This window comes from Patagioenas fasciata, chromosome 3 (assembly GCF_037038585.1).
Source record: "Patagioenas fasciata isolate bPatFas1 chromosome 3, bPatFas1.hap1, whole genome shotgun sequence".
Lineage (NCBI taxonomy): Eukaryota > Metazoa > Chordata > Aves > Columbiformes > Columbidae > Patagioenas > Patagioenas fasciata.
Window position 1 is genome coordinate 55,120,694 of NC_092522.1, and position 25,586 is coordinate 55,146,279.

Below are 25,586 nucleotides of genomic sequence, written 5' to 3' on the forward strand. Positions count from 1 at the left end.
GTCACTAACACATTTGATTCAACAAGTTGTTTTGAAGCAAGACTAGTGACCTAATATGCCAGAGGAGCCATGAAATGGTGCTGTAGTGCAACTTTTCTAAGGCAAAGGCCACTTGGGAAATGCAGAGGGAGCTGATGTGGAAATCAGGATAACACATGGATGAGCAAAGTCTGACACTGGATGAGTTTATGCATGCAGTGTGAGGTTAAATGTCTGGTAAGGAAGAACACTAAGTAGCCATCTGTGGGTGTTAAACCTACAGTTATGCTACTGAACTAAAATGAACTCTAAGTCTTGCTCCCAAATATAAGAAAAAAAAAAAGGAAAGCCTAGGTCAAGAAAACACAGGAGAGAAGGAATTCTTTAATTAAAAAGTAAAATTTAACTGGTTTACAGACTTAATATTATCTGGATCTGATAATCATGATTACTCTGAGATTAAGTGGAAGTTGGTCCTTATAAATTATTAGGTATACATGGCTGAAATTATGATGCCATTGGGACTCTAGTGTCAGGAGAGATTAGAATTCTGCTGGACCTATGATTTCCCATGCTTTCCAGCAACATTATTCCTGTCTGCTCTCTACCAAAGAAAGACCTAACCATTTGAGAACAAAAACATGTTCCACAAAAGAGTGCCTTCACATTTCCCAGCATCCAGTACAAATGATTGAGTCTGATTTGGTAATCCATCCAATTCAAGGTTGTTTGAATGTCCACACCACAGCAAAGGGGGTCACAGCACGGGAGAATGATTAACTGAACCTACCTGCCTTGTTTGTTTGATGCTGCCTCACTCCAGTGCGAGTCAATAAAACTTTGTGCACTGACACACACAACTTCCAGCACCTGCCAGCTGGGCCAATATGGAGATTAGCAAAGCTGCCTTTCTCTTTCTTTTCTTGCTCAGCTCAGGTAAGAGTCCTTTGCCTTCTGCTTGCCTAGGTGAGATGGGGGCCAAACACTTGCAATTTCCATCTGCTGAAGGTAGGTCCCCAAATCCCTGTGTCACCACTTACCTGGAAGATATTTAATTTGGGTCTTGCTTGGCCACCAAGAGTTGCTGTTGAACTAAGCAAGATCTGTGGTTGCTCCAGTGTGTTTTTTAGAGACATCAGAAGAGCAACAACAGTCTTGCTGTCTGTGTGGGAAACTAATGGATCCCAGCAAACCTGCCCCATGGCCAGAAACTGGGGCACCCTTGGAAAGGAGCCCCAAAGCCTGCTACGAAGACATGGCTGTCTCTGGTTTCGACAACCTTTTTTCCTAAGGTTGTTTCTTTTCTCTATTATTGCCAAGTACTCTAATCCTTATTTTCATTATTTTAAGATTTGTAAATGCGTTGTGAAAAGCAAAACATCAAAGAAAAGGAAATGTTGTTCTACATGCTAGAGTTTCAGGTTTTTTCATAGCTGCAATCTTAACAGGAAATATTTCCTTCCATGTGATAGGGAGGCCAAAATCTGGTCAGCGTTAGTTTCTGCAATATTTTTGGTGCTGAAAGACTAGTTTTGTGGAAGACAGTACAAAATAATTTGTAACACACAAGAACTGAGTAAGGCTTTTTAGTTATATCTCCTTCAATTTAGTAGATTGTAACTCTTTTTGAAGTTTGAAATAAATATTCTCTATCCTGAAAGCTTTAAACTTAAATGAACTATGTGATTCAGATGGCACATCTTCTTTCAGGCCTCTGTATAACTACTAAGTTTGCTGTGATTGCAGTTAAAAATACAGCTGTAAGTGTGCCAACACAGATAAAAAATCACAATAAAAGACACAAGCATTTTACACATATAGTTTTAAAATATAGATTAAAACCAAAGGTGACGGAAAGATATAAGGGTATATTTTAGCTACAAATATTAGATATGACCCAGCATTAAAAATTCTAGTTATTATTTAATGCTAAGAATGATCACCGTAATTTAAATTCTTGTTTGTAAGCTTTGTTTTTGCAGAAAATCAACCTCATTCAAATCAAATACACTTCTCAAATAAGTGAGAATTTTATAAAGGGTAGGAAAATATAGGATTTTGGCTTTGTCAGCAAGACTCTGCTTTTGTTTGCAAATACTTTCTCAAGTGGCTGTAAATATTTGCATTTTTCTTGAAGTAGTATGCCCTGCCATGTAATTATAACAGAAAAGGGGAAAAATATATTTATGACCCAAATCAATTATGACCCTGTAAATATTTTAATAATCAAATGCTGTAATTCTAACGACAATATTATTGCAAAGTGTCAAATAGAACAGAATTAAGGTTGCATGGAAGGTGTGCCATAATAGGAATGCTTTACTTGTATTTCTTGTTTCTGCGGAGAGTATTGCAGCATCCCTATGATACTGTTTTAAGCTACTTTAATGTTTTCTCCTGAAACTCATTTCTTCTTAATGCCACGTATGTTTTGAAATAACTAGTGGAATCAGTGATTCATGAGCCTGTCACATGAAATTTTATCAGATCCTTTTTCACTTCATTTTATTTTATTTTGTTTTATTTTATTTTATTTTATTTTATTTTATTTTATTTTATTTTATTTTATTTTATTTTATTTTATTTTTTAAGCAGCTATCCTTTTCTTTCAGGCATTCTGTTAAACTCTCAGTCCTTAGGGCCAAACTCTTCCCTAGTCTATATACAGAAAACTATTAAGTAATTTGAATACAGAGTTATTATAAAAATGATGAACTGAAAGTGGTAACCCCAGTGACTGAGAATGGCTTGTTTCTTTCAAGAGTCAGAGCATTTGAAAGAGGTAGCTATGAGATGTCTGATAAAACTGAAGTCATTACATGTGGGTAGATATCAACAATGGACAATCATTGTTTCACATCTTTCTTGAGTCCCATTTCTCCACTTTCTGCAAAGTATGGGGCACCAATATTTTGTTTCTGATATACCTCACATTTTTTCACTCCTTGGGTTGCCTTCTCTGTTCCTATCACTTTATACCCTAGGTTTGTGTTTCTTCTTATGACTTTCAGAATGATACAAAGCACTGTTCAAACCAGTTCTCCATCCTGCATTACATTGGCTTTTCAATGATACTAGCCTTTCTTATACTAGAAAGGCAAGATTAACCCATATTTTGTCACCATTAACAATTATTCCAGCATATCAATGATGATGTTACTCAGCTAAGTGACAACAATTTTAACACAAAAATTGAAATAAAATCATATCAGCATTCTCATTTTAACCTCTTTCTCTCTTTTTCCCTGTAGTGGAAGGAAACATACTAGACAACTATGTGAGAACAGAGGGAGCTTGGCTGCTCAACCCAAAGAAGCAACTTTATAAGACAAATAGTAAAGAAGAATGTGCGGAGCGATGTGAAACTGAAATTAAGTTTAACTGCAGGTAATTTCCACTGGTGCACATGTACATCTTTCATTGCACATTATGGGGCAGTTTGCCTCGTGTATGAGCAGTCTGAACTTCTGAGTGATTTCTTGGGAGCATCTGTGTCTGATGTTTGCTGGAAAAATTAAAGGTGTATAGAAACACTGTCCGGGACAGATGGATAAAGATGGTAGAAAAACAGAAATCAGGAAAATTATGTTGCATTTTTATTGGAAAACATCATGAAACCTTCATGCACATCTTGGCATACTGAAAACCAGGTTGACATGTTTTTTCAAGACACCTTTTGCAATGAAGAGTCATATTTAATTGCTTGGAAAGTTAGGGCAACAATAATGGCATGGTTTATGCTCATTGCATTACCTCTTGTCATGCAGATACATCCCTTATTCTGAATTTTTATAGATTTTGGACTTGCACAACTTCTATTTACTTTCAGAAAGAGACAGACACCTAAACATTAGCAATCCGAAACCCTACTTCCATCCAAGCCCTCTCTTGGCACTTGAATTTAACAAGTTTCATTTCTTAGCCTCTACCTCAAGTCTGAGCCTACCATCATCTGAAACTGTAATAACAACAGGGTTGTGTTTTCCTTACCTCCCTAATCAATTATATGAGATCTATTACAATCAGTGAAGAAGAGATGTTCTCTGGCAGGGAAAGATTTAGGGAAAGAAAGGTAGAGGTCAGGCAGAGATTGAAGATTAGGCTGACACTGCAACACTCTCATGTCAGTGCTCCAGATCAACAATTTCAGATCAGTACTTCAGGCTTGTTGTCCCCCTTTAGCAGTGTGTTGGACCATGCTTGTTCACTACATCCCTTCTTGTAAATCTGAGATTACTGAGAGCTGGGCTTGGATTGGAGGGAACAGTCCCCAGTGTATTTTTGACCCAGGACCATCAGCAGTCCCCAGATAACCCATGCACATCGCTCCCAGCAGCTCAGATGTGATTCCTTTCCTCTAGAGAGACTGTGAGAATTTACAAGAACAGACACAACGGGGTCATACCAGTTGATCTTATGGCTACAGAATGAGCTTTGTCAGCATTTACATTCCTGGTAGAGAGCTACCAACGGAATGCCATGTTGCTACTGCTCTTTTTTTTTTTTTTTTTTGATTCAGAAAAGCTAGCTGTTGAAATGACACAGGCTGTAAAGAGTTTTCCTCAGATACTATTGTGAAGGTTACACCATCTGCTCCGTTTTTGCAGATGTATAAACTAGGTTCTTGCTGAGAAAACAAACAGCAGAGTTTTCCACAGTGCTTAAATTACTTCACTTATGATGACTCAGAACAGTTATCACAAGGTAATTTAAGGTCCTGGCTTGTTGCATTGTACCTGTTCCTTGGTAACTGCTGAGTATCACAGAATGTCTCATTTCTTGACTGACCACTAGTTTTTTTGAAATAAGCCCAAGGTCCCTTGTATATATATCATCTTCAACATGTTCTCTTGAGACTCTGGCACATTATAAATCTTCTTTTATCCCTTGTCATAATTGGTTCATGTAGCTCGCTTTCAACCTAAGTCTGGTAGAAAGACTTGAGAGTCAAAATCACCACTGAAAATGGGAGATGTGATACTCAGTGATTTGTGAAACATTACTCAATCTCAAACATCGCTGAAGTGCAGTGCTTGCTAAAATTATAACTGAATACTAGAAAAGGTGTTTAGGACAATAATGCACACATCCAGCTATTGTTTCTTACATTGTCCTCTCCTCTTAATTTCAACAGGGCCTTCTTATTCACCAGTAAAGACCAACAGTGTTTAACATTGGCTGAGAACACCAAAACAGCAGTGATATTCAGAAGAACAAATGCAGTTCTTTATGAAAAAAGAAGTATGTCTGTGTCTATTTCTTTTTTATGTTATTTCACTGAGATATACTTTCCAGTGAGACTCACATAACCCTATTGTAAATTGGGGCTGGATCAGATGAAGTGGGTAGGTTAGCCCTTACCTAACACCTGAGTTTTGCCACATTACTAGTATAGCAGCAGTACCGTTTTTTCTTCCCCACATTAGTGCTCTAGCACTAATTTAGGAAGCTCCTGCTTCCTAAATCCTAGAGTCCACAGACAAAAAAGAGCACTGTTGCTCAGGGAACACAGAAGGTGCTGGAAGATCTGTGTCCAGCTCTGGAGCCCTCAGCACAGGAAAGACATGGTCCTATTAGAGACAGTCCAGAGAAGGCCAAAAAACTGATCAGAGGGCTGGAACACCTCTGCTATGAGGATGGGCTGAGAGAGTTGGGGTTGTTCAGGCTGGAGAGCAGAAGGCTCTGGGGACACCTTTTGCAATCTTTCAATTCTTAAAAGGAGCCTAAGAAAAAGATGGGGACAGACTTTTTAGCAGGGCCTGTTGTGATAAGACAAAGGACAATGATTTTAAACTAAAGGAGGGGAGATTCAGGCTACACATGAGGAAGAAAATTTTTACAATGAAGGTGGTGAAATGCTGGCACAAGTTGCACAGAGAGACGGTAGATGCCCCATCCCTGGAAACATTCCAGGCCAGGCTGATGGGGCTCTGAGCAACCTGATCTAGTTGAAGATGTCCCTGCTCATTGCAGGGGGATTGGACCAGATGGCTTTGAAGGTCCCTTCCAACCCAAACTATTCTATGATTCTATGGTTTTTATTATGTGATTCTATGATTTTTATTACACCCACAAGCTGGTGGGAATATCCCAGAATCATGATTAATTAACGTTAATAGACTTGCAGTTCCTATGGTAGAAGGAAAACTGAATGGATCAATTAACAAGTAACAGAGCTTAGAGACTAAACAAACAACTTTCATGTAAATAATCCTTACTGATTTTACTTCAGTACTGTGATCGGTAGATAGATCGTGATTCTGGTTTACTGTTGAGACATTCCTTGGATTTGCTGAGGTTAGAACCTGGATGAGAATCCTGCAGTTTTCAGAGAGGATTTGTTACTGCATCCTTTTAAGCTTTTGAGGTCATAGGCACGGATACTAGTTTCTTGGGAAACAGAACTCCATCAGTAAAGGTGTGCAAAACTGTAGTTTTACACAACTGAAGTGTTCAAAAATTGCACATCTTCTTGCAGAAAACAAAAGATGGACCTATACATCATGAACATCAAAAACGCATCCTATTGTCCATGTGTCAGGTGGTTTTTGTGTTGTTCATCTCTTCATTTACAGAGAATTACAAATAATCATGTGTCCATTCTAATGATAACACCCATTTCATCTGCTACAGGACAGAATGGAAAATATAGCTTTTACCTGGGCAGATCACATCACTGCCTCCAGCTGCTCCTGCTGTCCTGAGACTTCAAGGAAATTCCTTTCCCATGCCCAGATGCTTTTGCAATACTGTTGTTGAAATCAACATTATTTCTTCAGTTGAAGCAATTACTTGATGAAACCTAATTGCTCTTTATGATTGCATTCAAGGAAAAACATGACAATTGGTTTAAAATGCAAAGTTTTCAAAATATTTTTTTCTGTGGTGTGTTCTAGAAAAGAGAAAGTTAACCTTCTCCAGCTTACAGAAAGAGTGACAAGAATTAAAGCTAGCATTTGGGAATAGTTATCCACATATCTGTTTGTAAATAGTTAACCCAAGGAACATAAGTTGAGTTTGGGGATCAAAGTTAGTTGTTAGTCATCAGACAGAAAAAAAAACCTAAAGGTTATATAAACGTTCAAAAGATTATGCAAACACAAAGAGTCAGCACTTGACTGTTTCAATGTTCAGTTATTGAGGTTTTTATGTTAATTTATTGCAAAACTGTTTGAGGGATCCAAATGGCTCCCAGCTAAATTTTCTAGAGTAGACATGTCCATATATACACATTGAAATAAAGACTTGCCTTTAGATACACCTATATATCCAGATCTAAACTACCAATCAGCCCACAGAAGAGCTGGACCTTATTCCAGGTTCAAATATTAATTCTTTTCACTTTTGATAAGACAAATTTGTATTTAAAGGGTGTAACGTTGGTATAACTTTGATGCGAAGAAAAGCTGATGCAAAACCGAGTCTCTACAAATATCTGATTTGGACACTGCTTAAAGATATTGGGACAAGTCAGGCCAGAGCCTAAAAGACAGATTGCTTAATTGTAACAAGAAAGGAAGAACCGGTTGATGAAATATACCTTGTGCATAGAAGGACGTTAAATGAGTTTCCTGCTTAGTTTTCCAAGCCAGAGGACGTGTGTCTTGACAATGACTGTCCCTAAACTGCAGATGCAGAAGTGCTGGAGGAACGTGCCAAGATCTGTGTTCCTTCAGAGGTGCCTGGGCAGAGCCACCCCTTGCAAAGCTGCTCTCCCCTCACCAGCCACCAGCTCTTTGCTGGGAAAGGTGATTATTCAGTCCTTCCAGGGAAATCCTAAAGGCTGCAATGGGGTTATGGTTGCTCCCTCCTACTGGGGAAAAAAATGACAGCATCGAGTTTTCAGTTCCATTTAGCTTATTGATTAATAATTTGATACAAGTTTATGTTTTTAAGGCTACTGATACAACCCCAGGCTTATTCAACAATAAAATTCCCTTTGACTTTTATCAAGACAGGTTTTCATTGTTCATTCTTCTTCACTCCTTCTTTCTCCTTTTTTTCATGAATATACTATTAAGTTCCAGCACCTAAGAGTACAAAAGCATATGTAATATGTATCTTCAAATAACTGCCCATTTTGTCTTGTAAAACAGAATGTAATTGTTTTAGCGTATCATGAATTACTTAAATCTCTATCATCACATGGTGAACTTGAATGAAACAATGTCATCCACATTTATATGAACTTAAAAAAAATTGGTTATTTAAGTTGGTAAAATGTTATGCATATGCATCTGTGATTCTGTCCTGTTATATTCTTCAGCTGAATTCAGGTGTCTCTCTTTTAAGGTCTGATTTTAATTGCTGTGCATAACTATAAAAACATCATGGGAGGCAATGAAAGAAAATGTGTTTCTATTTTGTTATAGCACATATTTAAATGTTAATAGCATATTTTATTATTTAAATCTACTGTTTAAATGTATTAGGATGAAAATAGATTTTTTTTATATGTTGAAATCCAATGGACATGTCATGATACTGATTAATTGAGTACATATAATTTCAGTTTATCTTCTAGAATGCAAGCAGGGAAAAGGAGCGGATTACAGAGGCTCAGAAGCCAAAACTCAGAAAGGTGTGCCATGCCAGAATTGGGCTGATAATTCCCCCCATAAGCCAAAGTAAGGCCTTTTTGTGTATGTTTATATGTTTTTTCTGAAATTTTGCTAAGTCATTTATATGTGCTAGGTAGTCTTTGAAGCCATTTGTTCAGTGTTCAAAGTCTTCTGATAAAACGTTTTTCTACACTTATCTAAAATAAGATAATTCTTTAATCTGAGTTGTAACTCAGAGACCTGCAATTTAGGCTGCATGGCCAATAGGGACACTGTCAGTTGCACTTGAATTTTGTGGTCATTATGTGAGCAAAACACTAGAGAGGGAAGCACCTGGTTCTGCTGAAATAAGCATTTTCCATTAATCTCACCAGGGCAAGAACAATTTCTCTTGGCTAAAGACATAACATGCGACAGATGAGAGAGCGATGCATCAACTTATCAGTGAATCCACAGATAAATAACAGGGCAGTATTTCTTCTATTCAATGAAAAACACCCAACTGGGTTTATTTAGTAACTTCCTATTGAGAAGGCATAGCAACCAGGTTACAGAGAACTCTCACATTTCACCAAACATCTTCTCATCGCATCTCCCAGGAGGAATATGTCCCAGAGGAGACTTTTCTCTATGTGCCACAGGGTACCTCACCCAGGCAAAAGTTACTGGAAACTGAATAGCTGGAGTAAAGGCAAGTACTAAAGGCATGACTGGTCTTAGAGGCACCATATTTAGACTACACTTCTAACTCTATAGCTAGGCTACACTTTCAACTCTTCAGCAATGGCACGCTGTAACAATTAGAAGACTTCCAATTAAAAACATCTACAAAATGGTCCTCAGATAAAGATTTAGTTTGTAGAGTCCTCAGGTGAACAATTGTGACACTCTCCTTGTTCTCTAATCCTGTTTAAATTCTGTTCCAGTTACACACCTGAAAAATATCCCAATGCAGGGCTGGAGGAAAACTACTGCAGAAATCCTGATAATGATGAAAAGGGACCCTGGTGTTACACAACAGATCCTGCTACCAGATTTGATTATTGTAACATCCCAGAGTGTGAAGGTCAGGACACGTACTGATTTCTTTCCCTTTTTGGAAGATATGTTCAAGAATGTGAAGCTAGTCATAGAATCACAGAATCATTTTGGTTGGAAGAGACCCTTAAGATCATTGAGTCCAACCAAAACCTAAATCTAGCACTAAACCATGTCCCTAAGAACCTCATCTATACATCTTTAAACACCTCCAGGGATGGTGACTCAACAGATTCCTTTGTTTTTAATTGAATATTTGTTCCAAACTTGAGTTTAGTTCAACCTGATACTTTCCAGAGACATTTTCATCAGCGATAAGGAAGACATCAAAAGCCCTCCAAAACAGATCTGAGAGTATTAATACACCTTAATCCTAGAATTGAACCAAATGACAGTTGCTAGTGTAAAAGTCAATAAAATGTGACAGCAGCAAGGCACAGCTTTTCAATTATAGCTCAGAAGTTTTAATTTAGCTCTTTAAAAAACTATAGTCTGTAATTTTGGGGGGTTTTCTTTAAATGGAATACTTTATACACAATCAACTAGTCAAAGTCACATTACCAAGAAAAATAAGCTTGAAAAATAAGCTTTTACTTTGCCAAAAAATGTCAATCCTTCAGCCTTGTGCTCTGATCAAGCTCTTCAGCTTCATCTGAGATGAGTACGCAGCTTCTCAGAGAGTTTATGTCTCTCTTGTCCTCATTGTGCCTTGCTCCTACAGTGGAGTGCATGCACTGCAGTGGAGAAAACTACCACGGAGTTGTTGCAACAACAGAGTCAGGGCTTGAGTGCCAGCGCTGGGACTCCCAGCAACCTCATTCTCATGGATACCTTCCAGAAAAGTGAGTCAGACCCTCTGATGGGTTGTTTGTTGTCAATGGTGGCCTGAAGACCACTGAGCCCCAGACCTGATAATTGTTGCAGCTATTAGTGACATTTAAAAAAAAAATGTTTTTCCTGTTCAGTTTTCCAGAGAAAGATCTGAAGATGAATTACTGCCGTAATCCTGATGGTGAACCTCGACCCTGGTGTTTCACTACCAGCCCTACTAAACGCTGGGAATATTGTGACATTCCTCGTTGCAGTGAGTCTGACTTCTAGAAACAAAGACATGTAGGCAGCTTCCATTCAGAGTGGTGCAAGGAGCTAGAACAAATGGAGGAGGCCTCAAAGATAAAAGAAAGAATAAATCACTGATGACTTTTACCCCAAAGAAAAAAAAAAAAAACAAAACACAAAAAGATTTCCCAAAAACCCAACCTGGACATGAACCTCTGATGGCTCTTCTGAGGCTAGACCTTTCTGTCATAGACAATTCTGAGCACGTCTCCCTTCCTTGATGTTCAGTGGTTCTGGTGTTTCTTCCGATGGTCCTCTTTTAATGTCAAACAGTTTCACTCTTCCTGAAAATCTTTTGGCTTTTGTTTTGCTCTTCCAATTCAATTCTCCACATTTACAATTACCTTCTTCCCTAAAAGCCTGTCCTTTCCATGATACTTTTCCTTGGGGCTTCTCACCAGACCTCTTCCTTGCTGTCTCTAACTCTGCACCTACACCTGTACCCCAGCACTGAAGGACCTGCCACTTTCACCCGAGTTTTCTTCACAGTGTTACCACTTGTTCACTTTCCAACTCTGTTCTGATGGTGCCGCTAACACCTGGTTGTGTTGTCTCCTGGCTGCTGTGAAGGGGCAGATGCAAATGCCCTGTTGGCAGTCTGATTGCCTGGAAAGATCTTAAAATAGAAGAAAGAAAAGCTAATAAATTTTTAGATCTTTTCTCTACCTTTTGACCTTTCCAGACATTTTGGTCTTTAAACCTTACCTGCAAAGAAAGTTAAAAGCCTGCTTAATCATAAAGTTCAAAGCGGTTTTGGTTTTTACAATGTCTAGAAGGCACTGCTTAGTTTTAATTCATTTTTCTGCAATAGCAACACCTCCACCAGTTCCTGCACCGGGTCGTCAATGTCTATCAGGAAGAGGAGAAGACTATCGAGGCACAATATCTGTTACTGAGTCAGGAAATACCTGTCAGCGCTGGAGTTCTCAGTCTCCTCACAGACATGCTCGTACTCCTGAAAACTATCCCTGCAAGTAAGTGAAAATCTTCCATTATTAATTGTGCATTAATTCATTTCTCTTCCACTACATTGCAAAGTTCCTTGGTTACACCAACATTCATCACCTGCTGGATTCCATCTTTTCTAGTTTTTTTGCACATTTCTTCTTATTCACTTCTTTGTTCTTGGATACGAGTGTCTCCTCCTCTGATTTTCAAGAGCTGCTTGATTGACTTTTTCCTTCTTCAGTTCCTCTTTTTACTGTATTGTTGCTAAGGTGAAGCAGTGTGGAGTAAGGAAGTTACATTATGATATTTGCTTGGGGCTAGATTCTTTCACCCTATGTTTCTGCCATGCTGATCTTGGCCTCAGAGTGCTACACCTACAGTCTCTTGGTAAAGTAGTATAGTCTCTTAGTTCATCCATCAACCTAGCAGGTGACTGGTTAGCACATCTGAAACACCACTGCATTGCAATTATTAATCTAGTAAACGGCATCAGTAAATGACAGTAGCAATTACCCACCAGTAAATACAACAGGAAACTAGGCAGCAAGGTACCTTCCCCTGTTGTTCAGAACCTTTACTAGGTTTCCAGGAGAGGCTCTTCTTTGCCAAGTTTTCTGTTTCAGGAGCCTAGAGGAAAACTACTGTAGAAATCCCGATGGTGAGAAGATGCCATGGTGTTACACCACCAACAGAACTGCCCGGTGGGAATATTGCACCATCCCTTCCTGTGATGGGACAGAACCAGAGGCGCCTGGTAAGCACAACAATAGACATCTGGAAGTGAAGGGTCATCAAGGTTTATTTTGAAAAATCTTGGGTGACTCAACTCAGTTGTATTATTGCTGTAACTCTTGGTACTGCTATGTATCAGCTGAACTCCTGAGCCTCGCATAGAGCCCAGGCTGGTGTGTTCAGCCTAGTGGGTAAGTGCAGAAGGTCTTGAGTCACCTGCTGACCCAGCTCAGGAAAATTACAGTAACAGAGGTCTTCCCATTTTGCCAATTTTTAATTTTTAAATGCTCCATGGAAAAGTTAGTTAGCTTTACATGCCAGCTCCTGAGAAACTGAATCCAAAGCAGAACCCAAGATAATTTAAGAGCACTGAACCAAGACTCCATAAGAAAACAATTAAAAGAAAATTCTCCTTACACAAGGCAGGCTTGTTCCACAGATGCATCTGTGGCAAAGCCACAGACACTCCCCTAGCGTGGAGAAGTTTTGATCCATATGTGAATGATTTGGTTCATTAGCTGAAAAAAGTCCCCATGCCTGACAGCAAAACCGATGTACAAGTGCTCTTAATCTAGCCTATCATGACATTTTTACAAACATTTTTTGAAATTTCCTTTTGATCTACAGTCTGAGAAGTATTCTGTTACAGAGAGCATTCTATGGCAGTCAGTGAAATATTCTGTCTTGTTGTTTTCTGTTGCCTTTTTGTGCTCATGTGTAAATATCGAAGTATCAAGATGCAAGGGACTGGTTTCTGTTATTCACTACAGCTGTTGATGTGCCTGAGCAGGCTCAGATTACTGAGGAGTGCTATCAAGGCAATGGTGTGACTTACCGAGGCACAGCTTCCTCTACTCTCACGGGAAAGAAGTGTCAAGCCTGGAGCTCAATGTCACCGCACCGACACAATAAAACAGCAGAGCAGTTCCCAAATGCGTATGTGTATTTCCCATTTCAATGTTTCATTGGACAATGACCATTCATGACTTTGTTTTGCTTTGCATCATCTTTATACAACATTGATTTTAAAACTGGGAAAGGAGTGTACTCAATAAAAGTAATCTTTTTTTTTTTTTTTTAATGTGGAAACATTTTCTATTAACCTCATCTTGAAACAAACCACAGTTGTCACTACATTGCTTCTAAAGGAATTAAGAGTTATCATAATTTTTCCCTTATACTGTAATGAACTGTTTCTATACATGAGCTTCTTCATGAGTTTAAGTCTTTTGCTTGCTAGTCTGCAGTTCATTAGAGCTTTCAGGAACGGTTGGGTTATTTTCTTATTCCTAATATTTACTATTTATTTATTCAAAAATGCAAACCAACTACTTATTCTTAAAAGCTATTAATGTATTTGAAAAAAGTAAAAAGAATCGTATCTTTAATATACATATGTGCATTTACTTATCTGGATTTGTATATAGTATTCTAGAGTATTCTAGTATAAGTGTTAGTTACTGAATAAGTATCTCACATATTTGAATATTCTGCATATGTTTCTTGATTTCTATATGCTGGAAAAAGAATTTCTGTTGCACACTGTACAGGATAAATGATACGTGCTAACTCTGTAGCAGAGCTGATTTCTAAAATATTCTTTCAAGTTCTCCCCAGAGCAGTGGCATGGATGGGCAGACAATATGCTTACATTTGTAGGGACCTGAGGCAGAATTATTGCAGAAACCCAGATGCTGATAGCCGCCCATGGTGCTACACCACCGACCCCAGTGTGAGATGGGAGTATTGCAATCTGAAGAGGTGTGATGTTCATGTACCAGTGACTTTACCAAAACCTCCTCAGACAACACTGGAACCAAATCCTGGTGAGAATACTTTCCAGTTCCCCCAGAAATGCTCATAACCAGCAAGCAGTGTTTTATTAAAACATCATCAAGAATATAATGAGGATGAAAGACAGGAAACTCTAGATAATTATGGAATTTAATATAACACTGTATCCATTATTTTAATTTTCTAAACTTTCTTCTAGATTTTTATAGTAGGGTTTCTGCTTTTGATTTTAGATTAATATCGCATATTTTATCTACTACATCTGGAAACACTGGAAACACAAGGAAACAGATGACTAGAAGCCTCCATGCTACTGGGAATGGGCTACTAGTAACGACAGCAAATATAGAAGGAATGGCATTTTGCTGGCAACTGTTCTGAAAAAAAGTCTCTTCCTGTACCATGCATTCACATTTCCAGGGCTCCATTTCCCACCAGAGAACAGCTGGCTTTTTTTATTCAGTTCAGATGCAACTTTTTTATGCAGTAGATGGTTAGAGTGCTGCAACTTTTTTTTTTTTCTTTTTTTGCTATGACATGTTCTTCTGGTTAGGAGGCTAATCATTCTGGCTAAACATGTATTACTGGTTTTTACCTGCTGTAAAATGTGGCATTGGATAGATATCAGTGTCCATAAGGCAAAGACTTTATGAAGTCATGGTCTTTGTGGTCCTGCTTTCTGGAGTCATGAGGGGTCAACTGAATCTCAGCTTCTTTGATTGGTAACTTTCATGATCATGAAGAAAATGTTTCAAATGGAAGAAAATAAAAATGTGATTGTTAGCCATCATTGACACTACGGTGTCCTCCTTTCCTTGTATACATACTACGTAGGGTATGTAAGTCCTAGTAGCATTTCCTCAAATTTATTTCTGCTTCACCACCATAAAGCGTGGACGTGGTCTGATAGCTCACAGCAAACAATCATTTCCTTTTCCCCTTATTTCACAGATTGCATTAATGGTAACGGTAAGGATTATCGTGGCACAGTAGCAAAAACTGCAAGAGGCAGGACTTGTCAAGAATGGAGTTCTCAGAAACCTCATAGCCATGACTATTTCACACCCATGACTCATCCAGGGGCAGGTTTGGATAAAAATGTAAGCAACTCTTCATTTAATACTTGCTTTCATTGAGCTTTGCCCATCTTCTTCATGGTCCCTCAGCAAGCACTTCATGCCAGGTCTTTGAAAATTAATTCATTTTGCTCAGCTCAATCCAAGAACCTGATCATGCTAATGCTTGTCAACATGAACAATCCATACTTCTGTGGGGGACACAGATGCCCAGAAGCTCTGTTGAAGGCCCCCATCCACTACTAATTTGCCTTTCAGTCCTCCAACTTCTGTGGCAGCCCATCATACAAGGATATACAAGCATCTGACCCATCCTGTAAACCATTCTCCATCTCTAACCTTCATCTCCATACTCCTAACACACATACTCATCACTAGTTCTCTAGACTTTTATAATCCCATATATAATACTTGCCTGGTTTATGACAAGCTCTGTAGGCGATATAAAGAGCTTGTTTCATTATTTTAGTTCTTGCTTTAGCCAATCCTCTGGTGGCATCACATACCTTGTATTGATTTCCAGCTCACATTGGAGAAATGCCATCCAAAAAGCTGCCTGTCACAAATGTCTGTTTCTTGTATTTGGCAGGAACTCTTGGGGAAGGGAAGCAAACATCTTTTTCCGTAAGAGATGGGATGTCCTTCAGAGTAGGAAAGGGATCTAGAAAAACATCTGGTAGCACACAGTTCTATGAGTCAGTATGGCCAGTAAGACCTAAAGAGTGATTGAGCTAACCAGGCACACCACATCAAGCTGAATGCTGCACCCCTGCCCCTGGGACTCATAGGCATCACCAAGTTGTGCAAAAGCAGCTACACAATAACCACTTCCCCAGAGTCATGCAACCAGAGTGGATGCGAAAAGACCTCAGGGTTGAGCCTACTGCTCCTGCTAACTGCAGTGGAAGCAGGAGTAGAAAGTTTAGTGCTTTAGAAAACCCCATCCTGGATCAAGATCTCCTACTTTTTGAGAGTTCAGAGGTCCAAGCTTGCACTAGTGAACCTTACTGCGTGAAGACAACTTAAGAAGTTTCATTTTTATTATCTTTTTCTAAACCTCACAGAGTAAATAGAAAAATGAAACTAATTTTGACAAAAGGAATTGGAAAACACTTATCAGCAAGGAAGCAAAAAGAAATATTTCCCAAATTTAATTTGATTTCATTTTGAAACAAGCATTCCTGGGCTTTTATGTCCTCTGGTTAATAGCTGGTGTCATTATTCTTTGTTACAGTATTGCAGGAATCCTGATGGAGATGTGAATGGTCCTTGGTGCTACACAACAGACCCAAGAAAAGCCTGGGAGTACTGTGACATTCCTAAGTGCCGTAATTATTCATTTAAAGACTAGTGTCTCTCTTTCCAGTAATCTTTCATGACAACTGGAGGACATTCAGCGATTAAGACAGTGCAATAGCTTTAGATTGGAAATTCAGGCTGTGGGGAAGTTCTATTCAAAATCTGTGTCCGAAGTCATAAGAATGGTGTTTATTCCTTTGAAGTCACAAACCCCCCACAAGTTGTACCTGGAGCCCACTGAAGCTCATGAGGCTTTTGCCGTGTGTTTCGAAATAGATTTGTTCCTGCAGAAGTTTCCCCTGCTCCAGGCTGGTCACATGGTGTACCTGTGCGTGTGGCCAGGCAGGGATGCTCTTATCCTAGGAAGATTTTTTCACCCATGCTCCTGTGGCTCTGGCTCTGTCCTGGATATAAAACCGATTTTCCCTCCTCTGATATGGTAACATATCAGATGTCCAGAAAGTGCATCTGGCCCTAAATAGTTAACCAAATTCCATTGTCTTTGTCACTAATAATCAAGCCATTCAGCACTCTGAGTGAAGTGGTGCGACAAAGTGTACCGTGATAAAGTTCTACAACATTTCGGGTTGAAGTCCTTTCATATCCATCAACAACAAAAGCTATGCCAGGAAGAGAGGTAGTTCCCAACCAGAAGAACAGTGACTTTCTTGCTGCTCTATCCTCTCTGCTGGCATTTTCACATGGTTATATTCATTTTGAAGGTCCAAATTATTTTTAACATTAATATTTTTTTTTTAAAGTTGTTCAGGTAAAGAACAGAGAAAACAGCCTTTCCCTTTAATTTCATGAGTTAGCTCCTTTTGCTGACAAGAAATTCTGAATTCTGTGTTGATAAAGAGTCAGTTGCCCATGGCTAAATAAGAACTGCCATTTTTTTAATAACTCAGAGACATCTGAAGTACCAAAAGATCCTGAGATTATAGTGGACAAAATTTTGTTCCACAGAGACAGTGATTAAATTTCATGTGCTGTACCACAAAGACTAGTTCAAAATCAGATGCCAGTGCAGCTTTTGCGTTGGTGGCATCTATAAGAGTACATTTAACGATGTTTGGAGAATTTATTTTTTCTTTCTCTCCATTTCTTTCTCCTTACCCTTCTGTTTTGGTTTGGTTTATGTCTGTGTGGGGTTTTTTTGTTTGTTTTGTTTGTTTGTTGCTTTTTTATGTCTGACTGGAGATGTATTCATGTGTCATTCACTGACCACTGAGAAGTGTATGTGAAAAAAAATTGCCAGGCATTTTAAAGTGTTCCAGATGAAGGTAACCTAACAAAACATAGGTGGTGTGTGGTATACAATTGCCTGCAGAGAATCAAAAGCTGAAGAGATAAATGTAACAAGCTTACTTTCTACTTTTCTGAGTGCATAGTAGATGTATAGCGAAGACACTAAATTACGTTATAGTGGTTCTTTTTCTTCTTCTGTAGCTCCTACTCAGTATGAGTGTGGAAAAGCCAAGTTCAGACCAAAGCTGTGTGCACAAAGGATTGTTGCTGGGTGTATTTCCAATCCACACTCCTGGCCCTGGCAAATCAGTCTACGGACAAGGTATGGCCATTCCCCATTACCTTTATGTGCAAGGAAACTTGGTCTCTTATAGGATGTTATAATCTGTGGTTGCAGAATTCTAAACTTGATTTTAATTAAAAAAAAAAAAAAGCTCGAGGAGATGTATTATGTGTGCTAATCTTAAAGGAAGTCTTTTAGACAATCAAGAATGCTCTGTTTTGTGATAAATACCTATAGAATCAATACAACTGGTAATTTCAAAACCACTTTAACTAAAAGGCAGAATGACTTTACATCTGTCACTATATCCTATGGTAGAATCAGTATCCTATGAGTAGAAATAACCGCTTGAAGTACAGCCAGTATAGATCTTGATCAGTCCTTCTATGTGAGTGTTTGAGCCTACTGGTGAAGTCATTAGCAAAACTAGGAATCAAAGCCACCTTCATCTCTTTCTGTCTGTGATCAGAGCTAGATAAAAGCCAGCATCTCTAAAACTGAATACATCACTGCACGTAAGCTTGTCCAGTAATAGAAATACTGGTTAAGAACAAATATTTAGATGTTTTCACACAAGGCCTTGTCACGGAGGCACCCCAAAGTCAGTTTTAGGCAGACAACAAGTTCCAAACCAGACTCTATTCTAGCTGGAAAAGTGTAGCAAATAAACCGACTAGAAACAGGATTTATACAATTAGTTAGCTCTCCAACAACATAAAATACAGGTTCAGATATCAGTTGAGGAGATTACTGGGGTACAACAACATAAGAATAATGAGGATCCACAACATGCATGAATATACTCACAAGAAACAAAACCAGAGGCCTGTCACTCCAGGGTACCCACAAGAAATAATCACTTGCCTGGGTTGGATGAGGGCCCACAATTGTTTGGGTTAGGCAAGGACTCATTCAAGGATATATCCAGTAAATAACCATTCACCCAAATGAGGAGGTGAGGTGCTCTCAATCCTGGGAAGTCTCCTTAGATGGCATCCCAGTCTAAGTTGAGGGCTCCAGTTCACAAACTCACTGCTTCGAGAAGACATCTCAAAGGTGTCTTTGGCGGGGACCCCATTTTATAGCCTGGTCAGATGTGGCTGTGGGCATTACAACATAGTCCGGAAGCTTTGCAACTACTCTGGGCACCTCTTTTGTTAACAGCCCTGTCAATTGACTCAGGGTCCTGTTAAAAACCCTGTCAATTGACCAAGGGCCCCACCCCTCCTGTCCCACCAGCTGAAGTCATCCTGCCCTGGGGTAGGGGAGGATGTGACTATCAGCATCTTGGTACCACCCTAGGTGTGTACATGGGGACAGGCACAGTGGGGCACAAAAAGTGCTAAAGAGCACCTTTAAAATGTCCCATTGAAGGCTCCAGATCTCAGGGGGATGTGCAACTGCCACAGGCCTTTAAAAAAGTCCACACAACACACTACTGTCATTGTAAGAAATATTGTTCAAAGAACGTAAAATGTTGATTCTTAATGACAGTGTGGAGTTAATGTCTTTAGTTTGTAAAGGTGTACATGTTAGAAAGATTACCAGATGAACTGCAGTAGAATTAACTTTCCCACCTTAAACTAATGCCCTTTTCGTGCCTCTCTGCTCTATTACAGTTTTGGCCTGCATTTCTGTGGGGGAACTCTGATAGACCCTCAGTGGGTTCTTACTGCTGCTCACTGCTTAGAAAAGTAAGTATCTGTTATCACCTGCACAGGATTTTCTCACACTAGGTAGAAAATCACAGGAGAAACAAAATGGACCAAATAACCAACCTGAGCTGTAACCAGTTGAGAATTGAGCCAAATCAATTCATGATTCATTGAAGCGGAGTTTTGACTGAAGAAACAAAGAATAACAAAGTGATAACTTTTCCCAATTTGATTTTATATGCCATAAAAAGGGATTAAGAAATTAAGCTTACACCAAAGCTGTTTTGGTTTTGTGTGGTTTTGTTTTGTTTTGTTTTGTTTTGTTTTGTTTTGTTTTGTTTTGTTTTTTTCCTGGCTTTGACAAAACAAGTTGCCCAATAACATCATAAATCATCTACATCCTGTGCGTATGTTCTGTAGCTCACCATGTGCCATCATTTCCAATAGGTCCTCACGGCCATCTGCATATAAAGTATACCTTGGATTACACAGAGAAAGAGCATCAGAGGCATCAGTGCAAAAACGAGATGTTGAGAAATTGTTCAAGGAGCCACACAGAGCAGACATTGCTCTGCTAAAACTGAGCAGGTATGCTTTCACCTGAAATGTTCCTTCATTCTGGTGGGACAACTAGTAGTTCCTGGTGTCAAGGAAATGTGTGTTTCTCTAGATGCTTATGCTGCTTCTGCTTTGATTTCCACGGCTGCAATGCAGGTCCAAAACAGATGCAGGGTCAGCACAATTCATATGGCTCCTTGATTGAGTCTTAGCTGCACCCAATGGCAAGTCAGACTGACTTGGGTTCTGCTGCATACTTAGTGTCCAGTTTGAAAGTGATTTATAAATAGTCAGACTGGATGCAGACAGAGCAAGTTAATACCTGTGTGTTAAATGCCACTAATTTTTACCCCTGTGTAGCTTTGTAATTAGGTTTTGTTGGCTATGCATTAACCTAAGCCAAAGCATTCTCTTAGATTTATATTAGTAATTTTATTATCAAAAAACTCTAACTGTTCTCCTTCTCAGATCTTTCCACTTTGTGTTTCACATTCTGAGGGATCAGAGCCTAAAACAAAAGTGGCTTCGCACATCAGAAAAACCATTTACCTGGAGCTCAAGATTTAAAAGAAAAAAGACTGACTGTAGATACAATCTTTTATAAACCTGAAGGTGATATCAGGGATAAATGTGCTAATGATTGTTGCTGTACAAGTATCTTGTTTGTTTCTTTCAGCCCAGCAGTCATCACTGATCATGTAATCCCAGTTTGTTTGCCAAAAGAAAACACTGTGTTGGGAGGAAGAGAGGAGTGCTATGTGACAGGCTGGGGGGAAACAAAAGGTGAGACAGCATTAATACAGCTGAAAGCTCTGTGTTTGGAGATTGCTATATACTTGTATCCAAAGTGCATTCACACCCCACACAAGCTTGCAAGCACACCTATTTCATCAAAATTCATCAGGTACTGCCATTCTTTCACTGTCTCCCTCTGATTTAAATTCGCCTAAATCACTCAGAGCCATGTGAATTGAAACCACCTAAGCCAATACTAAAGGAGGAGAATCAGACCTAAGGAGCTGCTAACTCTTATCTCTCAGTCTGCTGTGCTTTTCCCCAGTCAGCTTTCATGTAGTCGGAAGGAAAGTTTTTCTAGGTTTAGGCTATTTCTTAAGTACATGAAGGTGAGTTTGCTCATTCTCTTGAATGATTGTTTTCTCCCAACTTGCCTTGTTCAGAAAATCTTCCACAAATATAAACACAACTCTCAGTTTCTAAACCTCCCACTCTGTCTTGGTTGAGAAGGGCATCAGCACTTCTCTGCCTCCTGACTTCTGCCCATCACACGAATTTTAACTGCTTGCTCCCTACCTCCTTTCTTCCACAGAGAAGAAAATGCAGATAGAGAGAAATAAAAGGGCTTGGGAATGACCACCAGGAGTACCAGTGGGTAGTGGATCCATATGGATGTACTGTGGGAGCAGGAATGTCAATCAGTGCAGCATGGGTTTTAATTGGTGGTAGAGGGTGATAAGTACCATGATACTGATAATGCTTACTGATTTTGATATCACTTCATATTATGCATGGAAAGTATATGCATAAGGCATAAAGACTATGCTTATTTTACAGCTCAGCCATATCTCTATATTTGTATTGTGAAGATGTTAATTTACCTCTGTTATTTCTTGTGTTTTGTTTTTGTTTTTATTTGCAAAGGAACTGGTGGTGATGGTTACTTGAAGGAAACTGGTTTCCCTGTAATTGAGAATAAAATATGCAACCGCCCTGAATTTTTGAATGGAAGGGTCAAAACAACTGAGCTCTGTGCTGGGAATATTCATGGTGGTACAGATAGCTGCCAGGTAAGAAAGTCTCCAAGCATCAGAGTTGGTTGTAAGTACATTCAAATCAAATAGTGCATTGAAAGCAGCCCTGTAGAGAAGGACTTTGGGGTACTGGTGGATGAAAGACTGGACATGAGCCTTGAATGTGTGCTTGCAGCACAGAAGGCCAATTGTATCTTGGGCTACATCAAAAGGAGCATGGCCAGCAGGTCAAGGGAGGTGATTCTGCCCCTCTACTCTGCTCTGGTGAGACCCCACCTGGAGTCGTGCATCCAGCACTGGAACCCTCAGCACAGGAAAGACATGGCCCTGTTGGAGACGGTCCAGAGGAGGTCACAAAAATGATCAGAAGGCTAGAACACCTCTCCTATGAGGATGAGCTGAGAGACTTGGGATTGTTCAGCCTGGAGAACAGAAGGCTCTCAGGAGACTTTTTGCAACCTTTCAATATTTAAAAGGGGCCTAAGAAAAAGACGGAGACAGACTTTTTAGCAGGGCCTGTTGTGATAGGACAAGGGGTAATGGTTTTAAACTAAAGGAGGGGAGATTCAGGCTACACATGAGGAAGAAAATTTTTACAAAGAGAGTGATTAAACGCTGGCCCAGGTTGCCCAGAGAGGTGTTAGATATCCCATCCCTGGAAACATTGAAGGCCAAGATGGATGGGCCTCTGAGCAACCTGGTTTAGTTGAAGATGTCCCTGCTCCTTGCAAGGATTTGGACCTTTGAAGATCACTTCCAGCCCAAACTATTCTATGATTCTATGCATAGAGAACCCTGCTCTGGCTAGAGCTCCAGTGTTTGCTTTTATCTTGTGCGGCCCCCACAGGTGAGAGCTACTTCTGGTTTTGTGCCTCCTGTGAGAAGGCCAGTCTTGCACTTGGGGCTGTCCATGAAGGAATCATCCTGTTCTTCTCTGTTTAGGGGGACAGCGGAGGACCTCTAGTCTGTCTGAACCAAGACAAATTTGTCCAACACGGAGTGACCTCTTGGGGCCTTGGCTGTGCCCAGCCCATGAAACCCGGTGTTTATGTTCGAGTTTCCAATTATATTCCTTGGATTAAAAGTGTAATGGAAACCTACTGATCCTGGGTATGGACCGCCCTCTTCTGGAAAGCAGTATGCACGCTAGAAATACAAGATTCCAAGTGCAATACTAAAGCTACAATCATTCATAAGAAAGAAAAATAAATATGATCCTCTATTTTAAATTGCTATAAATTAACAGTTATTGCCAAGAAACCCAACTGATGGTGCATTACCCTCTTTCTATATGTTTTATGGTTTGCTATGTTTGACAATACTCCTACCCACCTCTGAAATATGTGTAAAAAATCCCAATTTCAAACGTAACTGCACATCTGCCTTTTGATCTTATATTAGGCTCTACAATGACTTTTCCTTTTAAGATTGACTTTCCCAAGATGCTGTGCTCCCAGCAAATGAAGAAAGGAGAATACTTCTCTTTTTCTATGAGTTGTATGAGCCTCTTACCAATTTAATGATACAAAACAAAGAATCTCACTGTACATGTCTCATATGAATGTGAAGTTTTGTTAGATAGATATGATAGCATTAAATACACAGGATGGGGAGGGAAAAATAAAAGAAGTCAACACATTTGGTTTGTGTTTTCATATTTTTATTTTCATAGAAATCCGTGCATCTGCAAACGTACGAATGTTGTATCAGAGATATAAAACAGTTAATAAAAAATAGCCTCATCCTAAAGTTAGGCCATAGTGAAGACAGAGAAATGACTGTCAATCATTACAGCAAGTAAAGACAATGCATTTAATGTATTATAAAATTTTATTGTTCATAGTATTCATTTGTTTCACTATATAACTTTATCCCACTATATAACCATTAAATGTACATTTTTCTTCTGTAAAAGAAGGTGTTGTACATGTGCCTGTGGTTATAAGAAGTGATAGCTTAGACCTTTAGATGAGCTGTCCAGGGAGATCTTGGTTCACAATTGCTACCTATGAGGCCCTGCTCTCATCCTGCACCCCTTGGATATCAGCCAGAGAGCACCCCACAGGAGCCTGGCAACCCCCGGCTCTACATGGCATCCTTCCTGCATCCCCAGGGTGTGCTTTGTGTGCTCCAAGTAACACAGCTGCTTCCTTGGCTGGGGCTTGTCTCGCTCACTTTCTGCAATGCAGAGGCCCGCTCACTGGCATGCCAAGCTGAGCATCATTTAATTTAGACTGTCTTTTTACTTTTTTGTATGCATGTAGATACAAAAGGGATGGGTTATGTTCTAGGGGTTCTATTTTTTTTTCCCAGAGACTTCAATGGAGACGAGAGCTATAAAACAGAGTTAGGTGGCAGGGTGATTCTTAATGCTTCTACACCAGGATTCTGATTCTGGGAGAAGCAATGATCTCGGGGCATTGCCTTCCTGAGCAGGAACAGCTCTGATAAAGTATTCCTTACTCACCTCTTTAGCTGAGGGGGTTCACTGGGCACAAATACCCTCCTGCATATTTTCTGTATCTATTGATTTGGATCATTATGTCAGCCAAGAAATCCGCACAGTACTTCCCTAACGAGAAATTCTTTGTTGCATCTTTGATTTGTAAAGCTCTTCCAACATCAACTTTTACAAGTATGGTTAATAATTGATAGGATGAGAGAAAATGGTCTGAAGTAGCACCAGGGGAGTTTTAGATTGGGTATTAGGAAAAAATTGCTTCACAAAAAAAGTCATCTAGCACTGGAACTGCTGCCCAGAGAAGTGGTTGAGTCACCAACTCTGGAGGTGTTTAGAAGACGTATAGATGAGATTCTTAGGGACACAGTTTAATGCTAGTGTTAGGTTAATGGTCGGACTTGATGATTTTGAAGGCCTCTTCAAACTAAAATGATTCTATGATTCTAAAACCTGGCTTGTAGTCAGACAAATCCACCCCTGCTGCCCTTGCCAAACCCACCAGAAATGCTTAGACATGCCTGATGGCTACAGAAGTCCCACCTCATAATCTCTTTAAGTATGTAACTTGTGATCTTCTCCTTCTGTGAGAGTGACAATGGTAATAAAAATTGCTACTTATCACAGACCACTCACACAGACTAGATGAAGTAACAAGGCACATTTGGTGGCAGTGGTACATTTGGACCAGGTAGCACATTCACCTGCTTGTTGGTCTGGGGAATCTCTTTGCAGGCAGGACAAACGCAGCTCCTGGATTTCTGTGGTCATGTTGAATATGTGCCTTTGGCAGCAGTAAGGCCATCTTTTGTGTGCTACACACGTAACATTTCTCTCTGAGCCTCTGAAGTACAACACATGCAGGACAAAGAAAGCTGGCCGTGTTTGGCCCCTCCTGAAGATGTGCCTCTCAGAGGTGGGTCATGACAGCCTTTGTAGAAGTTTGTAGGACTCTCCCATAAGGCTCAATATATTAAGTGGCTGGAGACACGTGGGAATTTATAACAACTCTTTTTAAACAAGCAGCCTGTCCAATGGTCTGCAGGACCCTGGCTGGTTTCACCCGGAG

The 25,586-nt window shown here is 39.6% G+C and overlaps 1 protein-coding gene across 2 annotated transcripts; it reads left to right on the forward strand.

The window, feature by feature from the left end:
* Positions 1-787: 787 nt before the first annotated feature.
* LOC139827567 (plasminogen-like) lies at positions 788-23,697 on the forward strand. Of its 2 annotated transcripts, XM_071806371.1 has the most exons (20): positions 788-915; positions 3,231-3,366; positions 5,114-5,220; positions 7,611-7,727; positions 8,492-8,606; positions 9,467-9,606; positions 10,300-10,420; positions 10,544-10,662; positions 11,509-11,671; positions 12,269-12,399; positions 13,148-13,313; positions 14,037-14,203; positions 15,123-15,271; positions 16,482-16,575; positions 17,996-18,116; positions 19,697-19,771; positions 20,180-20,320; positions 20,967-21,073; positions 21,950-22,095; positions 23,002-23,697. In XM_071806371.1, exons 1-20 carry the CDS (start codon positions 867-869, stop codon positions 23,161-23,163), a joined length of 2,526 nt encoding a protein of 841 aa, XP_071662472.1. In that variant the 5' UTR covers positions 788-866; the 3' UTR covers positions 23,164-23,697. The 2 variants fall into 2 exon arrangements, with proteins under 2 accessions (XP_071662472.1, XP_071662473.1); XM_071806372.1 differs by lacking the exon at positions 7,611-7,727.
* Positions 23,698-25,586: the final 1,889 nt, after the last annotated feature.